This window comes from Bicyclus anynana, chromosome 17 (assembly GCF_947172395.1).
Source record: "Bicyclus anynana chromosome 17, ilBicAnyn1.1, whole genome shotgun sequence".
Lineage (NCBI taxonomy): Eukaryota > Metazoa > Arthropoda > Insecta > Lepidoptera > Nymphalidae > Bicyclus > Bicyclus anynana.
Genome location: NC_069099.1, coordinates 3,969,505 through 3,993,605, shown reverse-complemented (window position 1 = coordinate 3,993,605; position 24,101 = coordinate 3,969,505). Strand labels below are relative to the sequence as shown.

General features: G+C 36.7%; 1 protein-coding gene across 1 annotated transcript in view; it reads right to left on the bottom strand.

Annotated features, from left to right (window-relative positions):
- Window positions 1–24,101, bottom strand: part of LOC112044666 (acetylcholine receptor subunit alpha-like 1) — a 252,186-nt gene that overhangs the window by 70,135 nt on the left and 157,950 nt on the right. The window contains exon 2 of the mRNA XM_024080583.2: window positions 18,646–18,849. Within this exon, the coding sequence (XP_023936351.1) occupies window positions 18,646–18,831 (186 nt within the window). The 5' untranslated portion in view covers window positions 18,832–18,849. The remainder of the gene's footprint in view (window positions 1–18,645; window positions 18,850–24,101) is intronic.

Genomic DNA, 24,101 nt, shown 5'->3' with positions numbered 1-24,101 from the left:
AATATCACGTGTCTCAAACAGCGAAAGACAACTTAGTGAGGAAACCTGCATTCTTGAGAATTTTGGTGGACTATTGGACTCTAACCCCTCTCATTACGATAAGAGACACATGCTCAGCAGTGAGCCGAATATTAGTTAATAATGACGATACTCGAAATTAAATAAGTAGATGTTTCACACATACTCAGTACTCACAGATGTTATTAATTTTCAATACTAGGAACACGTCCTATGCCCTGTGCATTTCCACTTAAGGCTAAGACATTAAGTTGCTTTACGTGATCAATGATCATCATCAATTACATCCTCTTTTTTTTTGGTCTAGAAACCAGAATTCAAACGCAAACGCCTTATTTTTTTAAGCAAAGTGTTCCGTTATGTGTTTGATTTTTAAACAGCAATTAGTGCCTTCGTGACTTCGAGGAGTAACAAATTACGAAATCGTTAATAGGCTGTTGTATCGACCTTGATTTGTCTCAGGACTAATAATAACTGTATCAGAGTATTAAAGAGCAAAACAAAGATTAATGATCGGCTAGAAAATAATATTATGTTGTAAATACTCTAAAGTGAGCCTCTAACAACGAAATTAACTCCCTCAACATTTTGAGTTACTAAAAGCAAAGTTGGACTTATAAAATTATTAGATACAGTGGAAACCACAACTAGTTTTGCAACTTTTGGTACTCCACCGCAATTTTGACTTTTGTAATGTGTAATTCTGTTTTAAATTACCAGGGTTTCCTTAGTCCAAAGTTTTACGTATAAATAAAAAGTCAAGATACTTTTCAACTTTGAAACGTTTCCTTTGTAAGTTACCTGGATGTTTATTTCAACAGGAATACCAATGGAGAGAGCGCTTACCGGTAAAGAAGCAGTACAAAATAAATACAGGACGCAAAATTTGTTTTAAGTATTTGAAGTTAAAGAACGAACGAGCTTAAAATAACTGATTGGTAAGATAAAAAATTGCAATATTAATTTAGTCATAATAATCAGTCAATTTAAAGGGCTAAATAATTACAGAGCCAAGGAATAAATGAGATGAGTAAAATGGAGCATTGACCCACCATGCTTCTTCAATGTGGATAGGCCTATAGGGTTATAATGCTTGCTTATGTAAATATCACTATCAGAAGTTGATCATAATGACTAGGAATTGCTTAGTGTGATGTTTGTGGTACGTGGGAGTCTGTCCACTTCTGGTCTTTTTACAAAGATTTTTTTTTCTCAATATTTAACGTGGCAGTCATTAACTTACTTGTATTGCCATTACTCGATTCACAAACTTAGTACAAGTGTTCAAAAAGAAAGTTGATTTTGTACTTTGATCCCTTAACTTCTCAATTAAACTAGTCCAAATTATTCAAGGGTCGAACTTCGAGAGGGAGCTACACAAGCAAATGACCCTGATTGTAAAAGTATACTGAAAGCCACCCACGCAAAGCCGGGTCTTTACCGCTAGCTTAATTATCAATCTAACCACAGCGTACTTTAGACCCTTGCGTTATTAATTAAGGCGGAATCACGTTCCTTTATCAATTACCACATCTATTTCCTGACCCCGTCGTCCTAAAGCAGTGTTTCCCAAAATGTAAGATAATGATTGCCCTCTTTTGGGCATGATTGATGATAAAAGCCCACTGAAAAAGAAACTATTCTATAAAGGTGAAAATAAAGCTTATTAGGTAAGTATAATTCTATAAAGGCTTTATTTTCAATAAACGATACGTATATAATTTTAGAAATAAATTAATAAATTTCCTACCTAACGTGTTAATTACAAAAGAGTCATAATTCCTATCATATTTGCTACTGCAACTGATTTTTTTTAAGTTTGTATTTAGAGACAAAAAGTATCGTATAGGACTGTAGGATAAATTTGTAAACAAAATTTTTGGAAAAGGTATAATTTTCTAGGCCTTATATTTCACAAAAGCGCAAGATATCGATTGTTTATATACCACAATTCTTTTTAATAAAATAAATGGACTGATAAATTTGGGAACTCATGCCGTCAAGGAAGAGGAATAGAGGAGGACAAATGTAGTATACCCGCGTAATAAGTAAAGATAATTTTAACCCGACACGACTCTCCTTTGCGGCGGCAGCACGGCCCTAATTAATGGACCGGTCAGATTGATTAGCGACATTATTTAAATGTCGAAGAATTAAATGAATTTTCGGACTAACATTTTCATCTTCTTCAGTTTATTTCAGTAATCCATTTCAAAGTAAAGCCTGTCTTTAAGTAGGAAAGGAAACTTGGATCACACATCTGAATGTTGGTGGGCTTAGAGTGGTAGTGTTTGATTCTGTTTCGATCATGTTTATGGTAATGATAATGACCGAGATTGACGGCTAATGGTAGGCATCCACTGATCCGCACCGTACGCATCGGGTGCATCGTATCTTTAATTCTACGGTAGGTACATAATAAAATCCTTCCAATGAGATCCGTACGATGCGGATCAGTGGACGCACTTGTATGAATTTATATACAAAGAATACTAAAATCCGTTTGATGCGATGTGTATAATATTTTAGTGTTAATAATAATTTTCTAAGAAGCGACGTTAAATAGTAAAAAAAGCTACTAGGAGAACTTTCTCCATAAAATATTTCTTATCTGCGTCTATCAAAAACTTAGCAACTTTCATAGTATCTTTTAATTTAGTAAAATATTGTTATGAAGATTTACTCCTACTACCTACCATATTGTGCTAATGTAAGTATGTACAAGTAGGTACGACGATAGTACCCAAATAACAATACAAGGTAGCAAAGAAATTCGATAATAACTTCGCGATTGTTTGCTAGTTAGATTCTTCTTTTATGGAGCACCAAACCACTGAGTACCTACTATTAATCATTAAAAAAGCTTAAAGCTACTGTTACATATGCTCATTTCAAGCAAGAAAGCATGCTATTATTGAGCAGTTGCTAGTTATTAGCATGTGTATCGCAACATTACTAATAATGAGCATGCTTATTTCGAGCTTGATCAAGAATCGTGCAATTTATGAGCATGCTACTTGCTGCGCGGGTGGAAGGGGGTGTGCTTTTAGCGCGTCTGAACATATTTGCTTATTGAGTATGCTTGTCGATCAGCATTGCTATTCTGTATTCTCTTCACCTTCATCTTTCCCTGTCTAGCACGATACTATAGACAGAGAGCGATAGATACAAATTGGCATGTGTAATTGGAATGTTTGTTTTGAGCATGCTTATTCAGGAGCATATTTAAAAATAGCATGCTTATTGCTAAACTGATGATAACCATGCTCGTATGGAGCATAGTTAATAGCACGTTTTTAGCATGCTATTTTAGAGCATGTGTAACAGTACCTTAAGTGTATATTCTTGTTGAAAGCTCTATTGAGTAAATAAGTTATACTCTTTACAAAAGTAACACCTACCTTCACTAAATACTTATAAAAGTGTTTGTATAATTTAATAGTCGCAGTGATTTCGCATGGAATGGACTCCACACGACTCCAGAACGCGCGCTGCCTGCAAACTTATAACAAATTTACCTACAACTTACGAAAGCACCTCTAAACTCGGCGTCATTACCGAACTTTAAATTTAAATTAGCTCAGGGATTAACAAACTCAAAAAGTCAGACCATATATGTAGAAACGGTAAAGTTTTTTAATCAACTATTTGAACCTAATAACACGCTGATCCCAGTACTTGGTACATCAATTAAGACTAAGAAACTTCGAGACTGTTCCAAGCAAGGCAAACTTGACTTTAACAAATTCCATCCGAACAATTCCCCAGTACTAACTCCAAGATCGATTTACCTGTTAACATATTTGCAACTTCAGCGTGTACTTCAACGTCTTAAATTTATCACCATGGGAATATAGTCTGTAAATAGTTTTCCGGATAGATGAAAGTGGCTTGCACAGTTTTCGACGTTCTGTGTAATGGGCAATATGTTTAAAACATGCACCCGTTACCAACGTTGGGTGCAGCTGTTAAGCTAACCAGACTTGTACTATAAGTAAAGTGGACGCAGACAATTTGCGACAGCCACTTAAAAGGATATGTAACTCGAAATGCAGAAACAGTTCTAAACAAGTACTAAAGCCGAGGCTTTAATGAATGTTCTCTATGTCAAAGAGATGGTATTTAATAAAACTACGAAATGGTAGCTTCATTTTATTCATATTACATCAAAGAGCCTGATTCTTGCAACTGACATAAATTTTAATTAACACTGTTTAATTTAGAAAGAAGACTTAAGAAAGTTAAGCAACTTATAAAATAGTAGAAACAATATCATAATAATCCACTTTTAGTGTAGTTGTTTGTTTATTTATTATTTTCAAGTCGCTAAGTTAATTTTTCAGAGATTTCATCAGCGTGGAAATCTCGAACTATTGACTCCAAAAACAAGGAAATTTTTCAAAAAATCATGATTCTAAATGAGTCTCTGTGTCACAGATCCAACATTCAATTTGCTAGCGTAAGCAGTTTCAACTAGGCATTGACATATTATTGTACCTATATTATAGCTAGCGGACGCCCCGAGGTTTCACCCGCGTAATTCCCGTTCCCGTGATAATACGGAGATAAAACATACCCTATGACACTTCCAAATAACATGGCTTTCTATTGGTAAAATAGTTTTTAAAATAAGCTTAGTAGAATTAGAAATTACAGTTAATATTAGTTTAAATATCAGACGCCTGAAACTTCGTCAGAGTGAAATTTACTCACAAATCCTACGGAAACCATAGACTTTTTCGGAATAATAGAAGTCTATATATTAATTGATTATGAAACACGGCTAACGGTGGCTAGCGGCACGATCCAAACTGACGCGATGCAAGAACCAGCTCATGACTAAGGGCCCCGTATGGGTACGAAACTAGTCGGCGTACTCCGACCCAATATCACGTGAGTTTTAGCCGTGTTTCATAATCAAAATCGGCTTAGTAGATCCAGAGATCCGTGATAGCCCAGAGGATACGACCTCTGCCTCCGATTGCGAAGGGTGTGGGTTTGAATCCGGTCCGGGACATGTACCTCCTGCTTTTCAGTTGAGTGCATTTTACGAGTAAGACATTAAACATCACGTGTCTCAAACGCTGAAGGAAAAACATCGCGAGGAAACCTGCATACCAGAGAATTTTCTTAATTCTCTGTGTGTGTGAAGTTTGTGAATCCGCATTGGGCCAGGGTGGTGGACTATTGGCCTAACCCCTCATTCTGAGAGGAGACTCGAGCTCAGTAATGAGATCTAAATAAGAAGGCAGAGATCGAATTCATAACTTCTCAGAATACTAATTAAAATACCTGCTTCAAATATTCATATCTATACTAATCTATACGAATATTATAAAGCTGAAGAGTTCGTTTGTTTGTTTGATTGAACGCACTAATCTCAGGAACTAATAGTCCGATTTTAAAAATTCTTTTAGTGTTAGATAGCCCATTTATCAAGGAAAGCTATAGGCTATATACTATCCCCGTATTCCTACGGGAACGGGAACTACGTGGGTGAAACAGCGCGGCGTCAGCTAGTCGTGTATAATTTTAACAAAATGACATACCTAAAGTGTAGCTTCGCACTGCAGACTTCGTTACCTTTAACATTTCATCTTTAATGCAAGTTCCCTGCAATAGTAGCGGATTGTATCATCTTATATTCATTTTCACGGTTAAATGCCTCCAGTGTGAGATGTCCCAAGGTATTAGATCTACATAAAAGTTCATTTTACTTCAAGTAGAAATAATAATTATTTTCGGTACCTAAGTAAAAATATTATAAACTGTTGACTATTTTACTACCTTGACAGTCCATTGGTTAGCCTATGTGACTTTGAATTACGAGATCCGGGGTTTGAATCCTGAGTCTATGAAACAGTCAACAGTGATCACCTAGTAAAACATGTAATTATTTGAGCCTAAATAATTCAACGGTAAAACAGTCGGACTCATCACAGCTTGGACTTTTTTAGGAAAAAAAACATAATAAACTTATGTCTGTCAGTGAATTCAAGGTATCAGTGTTTTTGCAAGTACTTATAGTTACTAGCAGACGCCGTGCGGTTTTACCCGCGTGGTTCCCGTTCCCGTAGAAATACAGGTATAAAATATAGCTTATAGCACTCGGGGATAGTGTAGCTTCGCATAAATGAAAATTGGATGAATGATTGTTTGCTTGCTTGCATTGAATATGCAAGCAAACAAACAATCAAATCATCCCTCTTTACAATATTAATATAGATATTGATTTAGCTATACGATACTAAAACACAAACAAGTTTTTATAAAGTTGTTGACTGTCTCTATGTCAGTTTGCCTTTTTTACTCTTTACAAGTTAGCCATTGACTACAATCTCACCTGATGGTAAGTGATGATGCAGTCTAAGATGGAAGCGGGCTAACTTGTTAGGAGGAGGATGAAAATTCACACTCCTTTTCGGTTTCTACACGACATCGTACCGGAACGCTAAATCGCTTGGCGGTACGTCTTTGCCGGTAGGGTGGTAACTAGCCACAGCTAAAACCTCCCACCAGCCAGACCTGGACCAATTAAGAAAATCTCAATCGGCCCAGCCGGGGATCGAACCCAGGACCTCCGTCTTGTAAATCCACCGCGCATACCACTGCGCCACGGAGGTCGTCGCCTGATTGTCAGGGCGAATCTTTGGAACGGTTAAACCGATTTAAATGGGACTTTCACTGGATTACTAGATTAAAAGGTTACTAAGTAACATAAAGGCTAAAAGCTATACAAGATTTTTATCCTGAAAAAATGGTGGTCATCGCGACATTTGGAAAAAAACTGAATTTCACGTACAAAACGAAGACGCGGGCGTCCGCTAGTTACCTATATAGTAAAAAACTGCTCATGTTTCCACACAAAACACACATACACTTTAATTTATATTTTAACATATTTTTGGTCATTTAAATGTACTCGTATTTCAGTGCACGCGGTTTTTCTTTTCAATTTGTATCTACATTCTTTTACCTATGTATAGATGTAAAACTGTTTAACTTTAATTAGTATTATAATTATAAAGATAATCTTATTATTAAGAGCATGTAGTGTTAACCTATAAGTGGCCGAACATTTTGCCTTGATACCTATATAATTAAAATATTATATAGCTTCTAAGAAATTTAAGGTTGTTGGTTAACCAAATAAATGAAAAAAAACAACAATTGCCCGTTAACACCCTCAGTAGAAGTTCAGTTAACATTCAGAATCGCATTACCATCCATGTTTAATGCAACAGCTGCGATGACTGCAAATTGCACAAGCAGTCACCTTCGCTAAATGTCTCGAGACGTCATTTCCGAGGATGCACGTACCGGCCTCATCTCTTTTTAAATGTATTAGCATGGAGATTGGATGCCTGCTTGCTCATAAATGGTAATAACACCCAGGTGGGTGGTTTGTATACTAAGATGAAAGTATGTTCAAATTAGATACACTCGTAGCTAGCGAAATAAATGCCTGCGACAAAAACCTCGTTTTAAGAAGGCAGTCCAAATACGACTCACTGCTGAACTCGAGTCTACTCTCAGAATGAAATGGCCCAATGCGGCCAATTGTTGGCCCAATGGCAGACTTCACACACGCAGAGAACTTAGAAAATTCTGTGGTATGCAGGTTTTCTCACGATGTTTTTTCTTCATCGTTTGAGACACGTGATATTTAATTTCTTAAAATGCATACAAAAAAGTTGGAGGTGCATGCCCTGAACCAAATTCGAACACACACCCTCGGAAATCAGAGGCAGAGGTCATATCCACTGGCCTATCACGGCTCTGGCAGCCATACGAATGATTGATAACGATTATCAGCCTAAGCCTTAAACGACAACGATCAAAAGCATCAAGGAGGTGTAACACCACCAGTTGGTGTTCTAGTACTTGTAGTACTAGTAGGAAGTACTTGGAGTTTCCAAGTATTTCCTTATTCCAATATCTCAATAGAAACTAACTATTATTTCTATTACAAGAGAAAATCTAACTCCAATATGTCAATAGAAACTAACTATTATTTCAATTACAAGAGAAATACATTTAACTGTATCTACAACTGCCATCTATAAATCTCTCTAGACATTTTTGTGTACAGGCACTCCAATGCTGCATTATTGAGCAAACTGCAGTAGTTTGTATTGCTTAGATGCGACACGAAGACACCGCGGCATAGACTGGCGATATTTCACGACGCTTTTTAACCTTAAGCACTTTTAAATCTAATTTTCCAGCGAACCCTGCATGCCAGCCAGCTTGGCACGAGCATAAGAAAAAAAACATGGCAAGAAGTGATAAAAAATTACTCTTATTACACAAGGGGAAGGATACAACACTTTGCCAGACCAAAGGAGTTTATTCTACACAAATTCAGTGTATTTTCATGAAATACAAGACAAGCCATTAGACCTTGAAATATATATTATTGAAAATATAATACTTTCAAGATTTTATTTTACGAATTTGTTCACATTTCGTTCGTTTGTTCGTTATCAACTCATATTAGTATAGTCTCCTCTAAGAATGAGAGGGGTCAGGCCTCCACCACGCTAGCCCAATGCAGATTGGCAGACTTCACACACGCAGAAAATTCTCTGGTATGCAGGTTTCCTCACGATGTCATAAAAGAAAAGTTGGAGGTGCATGCCCCGAACCGATTCGAAACCACACCCCTCCGGAATTGGAGGCAGAGGTCATATCCACTGGGCTATCACTGCTCTTAATAAGTAAGCTTGTCTACAATCTCACCTCATGGTAAGTAATGATGCAATCTGAGATGGAAGCGGGCTAACTTGTTCGGAGGAGGATGAAAATTCACATCCCTTTCGGCACTACACGACATCTATCATTACATTATCACGACTACACGACATCGTACCGGAACGCTAAATCGCTTGGTGGTACATCTTTGTCGGTAGGGTAGTAACTAGCCACGGCTGAAGCCTCCCACCAGCCAGACCAGGAACAATTAAGAAAACCTCAATCGGCCAACCGGGGACCGAACCCAGGACCTCCGTCTTATATATCCACCACGCATACCACTGCACCAGGCAACATATATGAGCTTTGCCTCCGTGGCGTAGTGGTATGCGTGGGACACGCCCATCACACATATATTTTCCAGTTGTGGGAATCGAACCCACGGCCATGGATGCAAAGAGCAGGATTACTACCTACGCGCTAGACTGTCGTCAATTTACTCTTAAATTACAAATAGAGCAGAGCACTTAAAACTTTGTCGAAATAATTTTTAGATTCAATTGAAACATACGAGTATTTCCCGTAAACACAAAGTTCTGTGTACAATAGAGTTTATTGCGTCCATTAAAAACTCTATTACAAAGTCAACGTGGCACACAGAAAAGCAATTTTGGCTCCCTTGGGAGGCTTTATTGAAAGTGTGCTCTAGGTACGGGTGTCGCGTTACATTTTTGAGTTTACTGCAGTGTCAGGTACACTACAGCACAGTTTTTAGTGCTACAAACGTTTATAGTAGGTTTTACAATTCAGTTTACCGTATGGGGACATGTTCAGAACCAAAATAACACTTACAAAGTAGCTAAATTAGTTTTCAGGTGAAACTTCGTTTGAACACCTAAACATTGAAATTTCTACTGTTCTATTCTGTGACTTAAATTATTCTAGTTGTACACTTATGGTACACATGACATAATCTATTTTAATCCTAATTTGAAAAGACTACCTACTGCCACAGGTCACTCGCAGAAATCTCATAGAGAGCTAATTATTTCGTTGTCCACATTTCTTTTTTATCTTTTATGTTACTATTTTTTGGTGTGGAATACTTAAAAATAGATCTAAATATAACTTGCAGTCCATTAAGCGGGTAAAATTACGGGGTTTTCATAAGAATACAGGGATAAAATATGGCCAAATCGCTTCAGTAGTAGCGGCGATATAGAGTAACAAACATCCATGCAAACTTTTGCGTTTATAATATTAGTAGGATTGTAGATCAATTACATATTATGTACTTTAGTGAATAGAGACGCCTACTTATGTTGCTCAATATACCAAATTGCTACATAACTCAGCGGCAGCGCAGTTTTCGCGTAGATAGTAAAGTAAAGCAATAAATAACCTTCGGTGCATGAGGCTGAATAAGATATCGTAAAAGGAAGTGCAGCTCTCCTTTTCACTATTGGACGTTGTTACAAGTATTTCACTTTAAAATATTCCACCGGGATTAAGCTGATACTTTACCGAGGCGATCTTATTTTAAATACTGTCTGGTTGGGTAACATTGCATTTCTAACGTCGCTTTGATAGTCGACCGTAAACAGGATTTTGTGGACTGCACAGATGTAATCTGCTTTTGACTTACGAGCATTTTAAAGTTAGTTCCAGTTTATAATTAAAAGTATGGATTATGCAAATCAGTATGCAAATATGTCAGTATGTATTAGTATTGCTAAGCACGATGGTATATCGACTCATAAATTTAAATAGTGTCAACAATGTAGATAATTTTTTTTTACATCCGGTGAACTTCAATACTGTTTTCTTCTTTATTTTTGCTTTCTTTACCGGTAAAAATGGTCAAACTTAATGAAGCCAACTCAACGGTAAGAGCGGTTGGACTCATCATCGAGGGGTGGTGGTTCAATCCTCACCCCGTTGGTCTATTGTCGTACCCACTCCTAATACAGTCTTTCCCGACTAGTTGGAGGGGAATGGGAATATTGTTCATATTATAAAAAATGTGGCAAATATTCTTTAAAAAAAAAGACTCATAAGCTCTTGTAAACTGAGCCTATTTGGGATTAACGAATTTTGAATATTCTTGTAGTGAGTTCGTGATTGATTTTAATTTATTTATAGGGTCTATCATCAATTTTACTACAATTCGTTTTTATTATACCTATTACATAATTAGACTAGCTGACGCCGCGCGGTTTCACCCGCGTGGTTCCCGTTCATATAGGAATACAATATATACCCTATAGCCTTCCTCGATAAATGGGCTATCTAACACTGAAAGAATTTTTCAAATCGGACCAGTAGTTCCAGAGATTAGCTCAATCAAACAAACAAATAAACTCTTCAGCTTTATAATATTAGGCTAAAAATGCAGCAAATTAAATAACTGCTTGTAAAAAGCTAATCCTATTTCTTCTGGAACACGGATCGGAAATTTATTTTTAGTTGCACGGATAGATAAAAAGTTTCACTTAAAATTTATAATCCAATGGGGGCCAATCTGGAATTCTGTCGTATACATTGCCAAAGAAGTAACTCTGAGAGGTCGTTTTATTTCCGGGGGCGGCCTGCCAAGTGCAGGCGTCAGCATAATGGAACTTTTGGGATTGGTCGATAGTTTGGTTACGAAACAGGAGGTCCTGTGTTCAATTAATGATCGTTATAATTTTTTTTATCATAAATAATCTATCTATCTAATAAATCCTACTAATATTATAAACGCGCAAGTTTGTATGGATGTTTGGATGTTTGTTACTCTTTAACGCCGCTACTACTGAAGCAATTTGGCTAAAATTTTAAAGGGAAATAGATTTTACTCTGGATTAACACAAAGGCTACTTTTTATCGCGAAAAAATCCATGGCTTCCCGAGATTTGCGAAAACTGATGATTTTGATAACATGAATGTTTGCTACTCTTTCATGGCTCGACTAATGAACCGAATTAGCTGAAATTTGGTACCTATTGAGATATAGCATGGATTAACACATTGGCTACTTTTTATCCCGGAAAATCAATGGTTCCTAAGGGATTTGTGAAAAACTTGCGGGCGTCCGCTCATAAAAGTCAATCATAAAGGTAAAAAAAAAAGTCTATCATAAAGGGCAAAAGTTTGTGATCTTGTAGGGGGTCTAATAATCTCTGGATCTACTAAGCCGATTTTAAAAAATCTTATACCACTAGAAAAAAACGTTATTTATGAATGTCATACTCATATGCTTTATTCTAGTGTATCCTCACGGGTATAGGAACTACGCTGGGTGTAGGCTAGTATTTGATTGAGGTATATTTATCAAATATGACCAATATTCCCGTTTTTCGCCAAATAGCCTCCAATTAGGCGAAAAGACTAGGTTCGAATAAAAATAAATATTAGAACAATATTCACTATCTAGTCTATACTAATATTATAAAGCTGAAGAGTTTGTTTGTTTGATTGAACGCGTTAATCTCAGTATTTCTGGTCCGATTTGAAAATTTTTTTCAGTGTTAGATAGCCCATTTATCAAGGAAGGCTATAGACTATATATTATTCCCGTACTTCTACGGGAACGGGAACCACCCGGGTGAAACCGCGTGGTGTCAGCTATCCCAATATCATCATCATACCCAAATTCGGCTCACTGCTAAGCTCGAGTCTCCTCTCAGTACGAGAGGGGTTAGGTCAATAGTTCGGCACGCTGGCCCAATTCGGATTGGCAGACTTCACACACGCAGAGAATTCCGATTCCGGAGGGCGTAAATTTGAATCCGATCCAGGGCATACACCTCCAACTTTTCAGTTGTGTGCATTTTAATAAAATTAAACATCACGTGTCTCAAACGGTGAAGGAATAACATCGTAAAAAATATATTCCGCAGACAAATTATTAAACTTAAATTCTTTTATTAGACATAGGACGACAACTGAAACTCCTTTTTTTGTAACGGGTTAAACGCTACCTATTTTTTTTTGGTAACGGGTTAACAAGTAATTATTTTTTGTAACAGGTTAAAAACAGGAGTCATTTAATTTACTTCACGACAATATGGAGTGCACTGTACATGTTCCCATTAAAATTCTAAGTACAAACTTGATCATAACTTTGCGAAGCGAACTTTTGTCTCCCACTCCATAAACTTACAAATGTTGGTTGTTAGAACTTCCCTAACTTGAACAAAACTGGGGGCCAAGGCGTTCTTGACAATACATAGTTTATACTCGTAAATAGTTGGTGTTGCTTAGAATTTAACGTTAAACCTTTAAGCTGCTATCTCTATGAACATACTGGAATGGTTCGGTACTTTTGGCCGCGGTATTTTTTTTTATTTCAGTTAAAAAAAATTATATACTCCTAGTGACAACCATTGGCGTATCTATGATTATTTCCTAGGGTGGGCCCGGCCCCTGACATTCCGCTGAGGAGAGTCGACACATAATATAGAAAATTCGTTTACAACATTAGTGGACGCTGGTCCCTGAAACGGGTCTACTGATTATATTGATTTTTTTTGTGTATTTTGTATTTTGGCATCCTTCATAGAATTTTAAATCGGTAGCCCAGAATTCTAGGGTGGGCACTGGACCATTCTAGGGTAGGCACAAACCCTCCCCCCACCCCCCCTCCCGCCTGATATACACGCCTGTGGTGACAACTATAAAGACTAGAGAGGTTTGTCAAGGGTATTTATAGAATTAACGAGTAGATTTAAGAAGGAAATATAACAGCTTGATAAGATCTATGAATTGACAATTAAAAAAAAAATAAAACAAAGAATTTATATTTCTAGCTTTGAGTTCATATACAAGAAATATATCAATCAATTAAGAGACAATTGATACTTAAATAAATAGTTAGTTTAACGTATTTGCAATAAATAATTTAAGATACACTTATTTTGAAGAGAAAGAAGAGTTTTAATTATTAACATTTACGTTCACCGTAATAATTAATAATATCTTAGTTTGTACACAAAAAGTACTTTTGAAAAATAAAACGGTTGCTTTCTACAAATATTTAACCATCGAAGACGAAATAATATTGACTTGTTAGACACAGCGTTTGAAGGGTAGCCAATCAGAAATATCTATCAGTACTTGAAAAAAAGTACACCAAATAGCTTTAAACGTGAGTGCACTCTAGATAATACATTTTGCTTTCAATTTCGTCGTATCGATGCTAACTTATATAGTAAGAAATGTTTCATCTTTGCGTTTTTTAGAGCAGTTGAATACCTTGAAAACTCTAAAGTCTCCTTTGAATCATTAATATATTTTAAGTACATGTTTTCGTTTAAGCTCCGTAATTAGGAAAACATATTCGTTTATATGCTTTAAACAAGTCAGTGATGACCTATGGTTCCAAGACTTGGTCGCTAACTATGAGCCTCATAAGAAAGTTCAGAGTCACACAGCGGGCGATGGAACGAGGTGTTGGGAGATCTCTACGTGATCGAATCAGAAATGAGGAGATTCGTAGAAGAACCAAAGTCACCGACATAGCTCAACGAGTTGCGAAGCAGAAGTGGCAATGGGCGGAGCACATAGTTCGAAGAGCCGATGGACGTTGGGATCCCAAAGTGCTGAAATGGCGACCCCGCACTAGTAAGCGCAGTGTTGGTCCCCGGACCCCGCACTAGTAAGCGAGTCGCAGAGATTCGCTTGATGCAGGTGACTCATTAACGTGATTTTTGGAAGTCCTTACAAAAGGCTTATGTCCTGCAGTGGACGTCCATCGGCTGATATGATGATATTGATGATGATGATGATTCGTTTATATTAAACGATAGCACGTAAATTAAAACTAAAAATGGTAAATTTTAACTAAAGAAATGATTTTTTTGATAATAATAAAATTAAAAATATTTTTAAATCTTCTTTGACAATGTCTTTGTTTCATTAATTTAAAACCACTTTAATTTTATGATAAGGATCAAACTCATCCTATTCAAAGGACCCATAAAATCTAGTTGTATATTAAACGTTACCTATACTTAAAGTCATTAATGTTCTAAACAACAAAAATAGATCCCCATTGTTTACGAAAACAACTATGAATTGTTAAGAGCATCTTGTTTCACAGTTTTGTTCGAGTTGCAAAAGCAAAAGTTGTGTGAGCTAACATTCGCAAGTTTATTGGGAGTGGAAGACAAAAGTTTGCTTAGGCAACAATTTAACACAATAACATTATTTATGTAGGCCTATAAAGGATATTGCTACATTTTCAACAATGGGATACGTTGGACCAGACAATTGACACATAAGAATCGAATAAAAAAAAGTATATTTCAATTATTCATACATTTTTAACACAAGTTAGCCCTTGACTACACCTACACCTGATGGAAAGTGATAATGCATAATGCAATCTAAGTTGGAAGCGGGCTAACTTGTTAAAAGTTGAATAAAACCCCTTTCGGCGTCTACACGACATCGCACCGGAACGCTAAATCACTTGCCGTTACGTCTTTGCTTATAGAGTGGTAACTAGCCACGGCCAAAGCCTCCCATCGGCCAAATGCAATAATCCTTAAAAGATGTTGCAGCTTCTAGACAACCTGACTGAATGCTTCGGTTTTGTAGTGAAACGTCATGCAGAAAGGTAGTCCATCGGGCTTAGGTGACGTAGCTAGGATTCTGCGATTTTTTGCGATTAATTGGAAAATAATTTAATTAACTGCCTAACTCTAACATTGCCTACGTAATTAATTAGTTTACCAAGCAAACGTTCCATTTTAAGCCACACCACATCTATACTTACAATGGTCAATCATAAGCCTATTCCATATTATACAACAAAAATGAGTAACAATAAGACAATTTTCCAGCAAATAAACTTATTACGATTCCAACATAAATAACCACAAATAGGAAATAACTATTATTTTACTGAACTCGCAAACTTTGGAGGCAACCGCCAAAGTTAGTTATAAGTATCAATAGAAACAACAATTCTATTTTAATCTAGATCGGTTGGTCCAACAAACTTGGCTCGGTCGAGTGTGGTGAAACTTTATTTATAAATCCATAACCTTTCAACGCAGGTTCGTTTTCAATTTCATTCGCGTCCCCGGCGGTTTAGTTAAATGAATTTTGCCGGGGACGGCGGTTTAGAGCTAGATGACTTTCTGTCTCTCTGACCGAGAGCCAGTGACTACTAGATATACTTCATTTCAAAAAAGCTTGTCTGTCGATGCTTCTAACATAGCTATGATGGGAGCATTTCTAAGTGACTGGTGACAGGGCACATGATTTTGACTAAAAAAATGACGGGTTTAAGCTTATAATTCTTTAACAACCAATACTAAAGAGGGTATGGAGCACATTGAAAGCAATACCTTTTTCTAGCTACACATTTCTAATTCGTACAGCAAAAATTTGGAATGCCCTTCCCGCGTTTGTGTTTCTTGACACTTATAATTTAAACAATTTCAAAGCAAGAGTGAATAAGCATCTTCTAGGTAAGCGCGCTCCAATTTAGACCGCATTAATGCTTTCCACCAGGCTTACTTGTAGCCAAGCGCAAACCTATATTGCATGAAAAAAAAATTGCTAGAACTACTGCGACTACCTGCCTGGTCCACTTAAGAACAGTCTTCTTGTTTGTCCCATCGTAATCACGGGTTATTCGAGGTTTCATTAATATAAGAACAAACATACAACAATTATAATTATGACTAGTGATTTATACCCTCATTTTTAATTTGTTTGTTGGTAAACAGTACTCCTCAAGAAAGGCTCTAGTATAGTAAAACAATTGCTCGTTTTCAATCACTGTTGTCTAAAGCTTTTCTGAGAAGCCATAAACAGTAAAACTTATCCGAACACGCCAACCGAATCCTATGAGCTTAATCCGTGACACTTGGATGTGTCAGCCTAAACCGCTGAAGTAATTTAAAACTTTGGATCCGTGCTTGCTAGTAATTTCGAGTTGTTGGAGTGGTTTACTTACGTAATACGAGTAACTATAGACAAAGTCATTCTTTAAAACTGGTTAATAAACTTGTAATATTCGACTATCTTGTACCTTAAAGATGGCAAGTGAATAACCTATTGTGACCTGACAGGTAGCAGTGACAGTGATTTTTGAGGAAACACCTCAAACAGGTCCCAGGACTTATGACCTTCAGAGTAGGTTTAAAGGATCTCTTTAAAAAGCACCAACACTCACTTTCCCTGCCCATCATGTTTTCCATGCCCACGCTGAACAATTTATGATAACCAATAATTACAACTCAAAATATTATTGCACAAAATCACTAACGAAACTGGCAGCGTGACGGTACCTACGCTGCCTAACAAACAACTGAGTTCAAGTCATCAAATACCCTTTTGTTTATACCAACACTGATACCTCTCCTCTACAATAACATAAATAATGAATGTTAATACCTTAGATAGAAGCTTGTAACACTATGTGGCTTCGATTCTAAATAGGTTGAACTATGAAATATATTTACAATATCACTCAAAGTTTGTTAGTTATTACGACAAAGGTAAGATACATTTTTTGTTTTTTAGTTATAAAAATTGCAATTTTGGCTTGCAGAAGATAAAACAATACGTTGTTCACAGATTTTTATCCCGCGTATTCGATCCAATACTATTTGAAGTCGAATTTATAACATCGACATAATTTGGACAGTAAATATAATCTGTTCTTTCAAAGAAGAACAAAGAAAATGTGGATTACAGATCTTCAGTTTCAGATCAGATCAGATCCTTTTTGAAGTCGGTTAAAAACTGAAGGTCTAAAGGTCATCTCCTTTTTAAAGTTGGAAGCAGTCAATCGGTATTTTTTTTTTTTAACTGTACAGTTTTATCTATTCGAAAATTAAATTAAAATCATAAGAAAATCCTGTACAGTTTTTAGTTTAGCCTATACCTACACGTTTTAACTGACCAGATCGTCTGTTAAAACTGCACAGTTAAAATTGCAGGTCTGTAGCCCGCATAAGTAAATCTTAAATAACCGTCGATAATATTAAGATAATTTCATACCCTTAAAGTTTTAATGTAATGGCAGCCGGGGAATCGGGTCCCGTTTTAAGTAAGGGATTTTAGTTGTAGTTCGGGTTGATCCAGGATCACGATCCAAACTAAAGTTTTGGATCACGAAATGGCCTAACGTGAAATGATTTCGTATTAATTTTATTAACACTATTAGATTAACGAGCGAACACTTTAATGTAATCGGAAAAGGTAATGTGTTACGGTAGTATTATAACGCGAGCCGCCTGCAATGGTCAGACAAACCTCGTTTTATGAAGACACAAAGTTAGACCATGCTTTTACCTTATGCAGGTACAGTAGATAATTATGGAATTTGGACAGTAGCAGTAGCGATACATATCGAGAGAGATGTAGACGAATTTGAAACTAACAATGTCGACAAATACAAACAAATACAGCGATATAGTGCTGCTGATTTGGAAATTAACATTTTTTTATTTGTTTGTTGTTGTGTTGTTATTGTTGTTGTTGTTGTGGAATGTTAGTGTTAGGGGTCACGGGGTTAGGGGTTTTCAGTAGTGAGGAATACGACGCAAGAAAAAGGATGAACTTCGGCAAAGTAATGCTATTTGTATACAATAATAATAGCCGCAGCAGAAAAAGCTGAAACCGGTAAGTGGCTCAAGTATGCCTCTCTGACAGAGAGTCACATATTTGTACCTTTTGACGTGGAGACCCTTGGGCCATGGAGTCGCAGTGCCAAATAATTTTATCGAATCATTTCACCGCGGCTAGTTGCCTCGACAAAAGGGCTGGCTGATTTTTTGCGCAAAGGATCAGCCTGGCTATCCAGCGTGCAAATGCAGGGGTATTCTTGCCACCATTCCACGTGGGCATGATTTGTATAGTAATTAGGATAAGTTAGCTTAAGTTGCTTATTGTATTCTTTCTCAATAAAAAAAAAATAATAATAATACTCACAACGTCGATGAGTTGACTGAGCCGTAGTCCCATCTTGACGGTGAGCCGATCCGAGTTGTTGCCAACGGGCCTGATGAGTCTGTTGTAGTTGGACAGGAGGTCGTCGTACAGCCGCTTCGCTTCAGGGTTTGCGACGCTCAAGCGGCCCCACACGCACAGGACTCCGACCACAAACGCCAACACCATCTTAGGCTAACACCACCCCTGAGGACAAGAGGAAAGATTCAAGATAATCCAAAAAAAACTTTTTAGCATAAAGTTGGAAACCCTAGAGCAAGGGAACGACGCATGACGCCATCTTTTTTCGAGTGTGCAGCTGGCTCCATCGAATTATAAGACGTTGTCATTTCAAAGTGGAACCGACTTGAAAGACTCAGTTATTTCGATTTTAACACAAAACTACTATACCTCACGTAAAACAACGTCGCAGTATACCCGACTAGTTTCGAACCGATAACCGCCCTTAGTCATGAGCTGGTTCTTGCAACGCGGCTCGATCCAACAGTTTCGAATATAAATACATTAATACGTTGTATCACGTGAGTTTTAGTCGTGTTATTTATTAAATTAATATGTATGAAGATTATTTGAGGTTGTCGTATTTACATTTATCATCATCATTGACAATCGGCTCATTGTTGGGCACGAGTTTCCACCACGTTGGCCCAATGAGGATTGGCGGTCTTCACACACGTCGAGAATTATGCAAATTCTCAAAGAAGGTCCAATTTACTTTGTTTTGTATGTGCGAGTGTTCTTAGATGTGTTTAATGAAAATCGGTTGAGACGTTTAACAGTTGTGGGGGTGAAAGTGGGGAAGAATAACCGAAAGTCTGCAAATATACTCGAGGGGGATCTCAAATGAAAGCGCACTGAAAGAGAATATTGATGACTTAATCAAGAGTGTTCCTAGCTTCGTTTGATGGGACCTGGAAATCCAATTGATCATCTATACTAATATTATAAAGCTAAAGAGTTTGTTTGTTGGTTGGATTCGAAAAATTCTTGCAGTGTTAGGCTATATTTTATCCCTGTATTCCTGCGGGAACGGGAACCAGGTGTCTACTAGTATTGAAATAAAAATAAACAATTATTATCTTCTATCCGGCTCACAAATGGTGATAAAAAGAATTTGTGGCATAGAAGTCTTTAATATAAATCAAATTCAAAATCTTTAATTTTATGTTATTTCAAATACTAATCATAAACATACCTAGTCATTTCGTTATACCTGTCAAATTTCCAGCCAGATAGTGAATAAAATTTACCAGTAGGTATTCACACACCCCGGCAGTATGATCGTAATAATTGCATTAACAATTACCTAATTTTGGCTCGATTACCCGTTTAATGCTGCAATCGGGCCCGTCGCGTTAATTCTATTTGGTAACGTTATCATGTTATTGGCTATAATTTCAAGTTTTAATATGAATAATTAAACATCTTTAATTATGAATATTTTTACATATTTTAATACTTGGCAATCCAATGTATGGAATGTTTAGCAATACGTGAAATTGAGCGAGTGCCGCCGGGTACATTATGTGACGCAGAGAATAACAATTTTTTTTAATTCTTTAAGGGCTAACTTGCTCTTGACTACAATATCACCTGATGGTAAGTGATGATGCAATCTAAGATGGAAACGGGCTAATTTGTTAGGCAGAAGATGAAACTTCACACCCATTCGGTTTCTACACGACATCGTACCAGAACGTTAATTCGCTCGGCGGTACGTCTTCGTCGGTAGGGTGGTAACTAGCCACGGCGCAAGCCTACTTACAGTCAATTAAGCCCCAGCTTCGGCCCTTTTGGCCCAGTCTGGTCTCCTTCTAGAGCATCCTTCTTAAGCATATTAGAAATACGAAAATAAAAATACGATTAAGACACGGGTTTAATGTCTAAATCTTATCAATGTGTAAAATACCCTAAATCTTATCTGTTTAACAAAGTGAATAATTTGGAAACAAAAGTCGCAGGCAGTCAAGCATTTAATTTTATTGTTGTCAAGTTTATCATCATCATCATCATCATATCAGCCGATGGACGTCCACTGCAGGATATAGGCCTTTTGTAGGCACTTCCAAACATCACGATCCTAAGCCGCCTGAATCCAGCGAATCCCTGCGATTCGCTTGATGTCGCTTTCTAGTGCGGGGTAGCCATTTCAGCACCTTGGGACCCCAACGTCCATCGACTCTTTGAACTATGTGGCCCGCCCATTGCCAAGTTCAATTAATGATAAACAATTTATTGTTTGCCAAATCTGTACTTATGTATATAAAGCTGAAGAGTTTGGTCTTTTGTTTGATTGAACGCGCTAATCTAAGGAACTACTGGTTCAATTTGAAAAATTATTTCAGTGTTAGATAGCCCATTTATCGAGGAAGGCTATAGGCTTTATATTATACCCGTACTTTTACGGGGACGAAAACCACGCGGGTGAAACCGCGCGGCGAAAATTATTAAAAAATAAAGATACACGAGTTTCAAACGCGGCCTTTCCAAAATAATTCAGTGCTCAGAAAATACAATAAACAGTCCCCGTTTATTACGTGGAAATAATATTTTCCAGATGGAAAACGATAATACGGGTTTGTATTTTTATGTATTTAACATTGTTTTACTTTATTCAGAAATTGTTTTGCGCAGATAGAAATTCCTTGAAGTGCTGGCTCAATTTGATTACTGGCGTCCACAAAGTTTTTAAATAAGGTAAGAAGGCACTATTATCACTAAAAACTTTCTTCCTTCCTTTATCAATCCATACTTGGCTCACTGCTGAGCTTGAGTATCCTCTAAGAATGAGAGAGGTTAGGCCAATAAGGATAAAAAGGCTCTCATTCAAATTTTTTCTCAAATTCAAAATTTTGGCTGGTGGGAGGCTTCGGCCGTGGCTAGTTACCACCCTACCGACAAAGACGTACCGCCAAGCGATTTAGCGTTCCGGTACGATGTCGTGTAGAAACCGAAAGGGGTGTGGATTTTCATCGTCCTCCTAACAAGTTAGCCCGCTTCCATCTTTGACTGCATCATCACTTACCATCAGGTGTGATTGTAGTCAAGGGCTTACTTGTAAAGAACAAAAAAAAAAATCATAATCCCGTATTCAGATGTTATATCAAGATGATTACAAAATCATATTCTGCAGAAACTTTTGTATCGAAAAGTTCCTTCTTACATAACAGCAGGTGGTATAAACTTGATTCTCGCAGCGAACGGCCGATCCGCGCGAACGAAGGTGAATAGGAAAATTTAATAATGAAATGATTTACAGCTTTATCAAAATCACCGTATTACAAACAACAAATGCCGCTGAAATGCGGCCTAAATTAATTTCGTTATAATTTATTGCTACTAAACAGCTGAGTGGGGAAGATATCTCACGGTTTAGCGCTAATTCGTATTTAATATTGCAATTATGGCAACGTGGCCATAATGTGCTAGACATTACTTTGAAATCGTGCATACAGTAATTGGAGCTTAACTACATTATCGTAATGAAAGTAATGAATGTTCAATATAACATCATGAACCTTATGAATGTTCAACGTAGTATTAATAAGATGAATAGTGAGTTAATGATGGTTCTCTCTTAAATGACAGAATCTCCTTCGACTTCAGCTTCGGCTTCCGCTGGTTACAGTATCCGATTAGAGCTTCTATCATTATCATCATCATTATCAGCCGATGGATGTCCACTGCTGGACATAGAACTCATTCAAGGTCTTCCAAACAACATGGCTTTAAGTCGCCTGCATTTAGCGGCTACCTTCAACCCGTTCGATAAAGCATCTTGAGACCTCAACGTCCATCGGCTCTTCGAACTATTTGGTCTATCCACAACCTCTATAGCCTCTATAGTTCCAGGTTTATAAGATTTTTACTTCATAAGGTCTTCTCGAGTCGAATTGACCTTTTCGTTGAACTATTATCGTAACTCTACATTGCCTCTTTATTAGTTGGATGTTAAAATCATGATATTAACCATGATTAAAATGAGTATTAACGGTTGTTGACCCGGACGAAATTTTTTTTTTAAATCCTGGTCAATGTATGCGTAATGAACACAAAATAAAAAAAGAGGGTTGATTGATACTTATTCGTACTCAATACAGTATTTTTAAACCGTTCTACCTGTCTGTTATTTAAAATTAACTGTATTTTCTCAAGTGCTTATTGTTATACAAACACACTGAAATACAAACAAACTATTTCCTTGCTGGATTTGCTACAAACATACAATAATACCAACAATATCTGTTATCTCTTTTCCGAAGTACTATCAAGAACACAAATAAATCTATTGAATGCCAAAGTTGCTTGTAATTTATAGCTTCCCTTGAAGGAGTTTTCCATAGATTTCGCATTTGAAGGATCCTATCATCTTCATTATCATAATCATTATGAGACTATTTTATTGGATCCCTACAGGACCAAACTTTCCTCCTTATAGGTGAGGGGATATGGAGCTTCGACCCACCACGCTGCTCCAATGGCTTATAGATAGTAATTTAAAATCACTTAAATTTAAAACAGAATATACACCTACAAAATCTCAATTATAAGAATGACCATACATTCAAATACTAGTAAAAACAACTATTAGACAATTAATAAATTAACCTATTTTTCCTCGATCTTCGTAAATACGAGGTTCTGTAAGTCCAATCACAGTGACCATTAATTTGACTTCAAAACGAATGAGAGAAATAAAAATCTACATTAAATATGCCATGTATTCTCTTAACGTTGCTAGCCAACAACTACCAATAAACTACGAATACTAATTATTTCATAGGTTTTTTACCGACCACCTGACATTTCGTGTGTCAGGTGGTCTGCATACATAAAGTGGTGAGATGGCTAATATATACAAAAACTGTGAGAGAAAAAGAGAAGAAGAATAATATTATAAGAACTTTTTCCTTCTGTGGTAGGTACGAAATAATTCAAAGACTAGGCAGAACGAGTGTAAAGTAAACAGTAATAAATCCATCGAACGCCAAAGATTAGTAGTAACAATTTATAGAATGACTTAAAGCCATTCTAGCGCTAGTTTACTTGGTTGAATTATCTGTTGGATTACGCAAGTATAATTGTTGCCGTGTATAGAATTAAGTTCTTCGTTAAATAATTATATATATTTTTTAAAGACGATATAAATACGTATTACGATGTGATCTTGAAATATTGAAACACTGGGCTACTTGTATATAATAGTTTCGAAGTTATTTTGGATTTTAAAAGCCACACTTGACGGAATTTTGAGGAGGAATTTTTTTAGTCGATGACAGACATTTAGAGGTTTTAGGCGAGTTCCCGCGCGTAGTTCCACCCTATCCTATTTAAGATAGATTAAATATAGATATGAATCCTAGATTGATGTCTACTAGATAGGACTCTAATAGAAGTATGGAAATAAGGAATTGTACTGGGTGTACAATAAAAGTCAG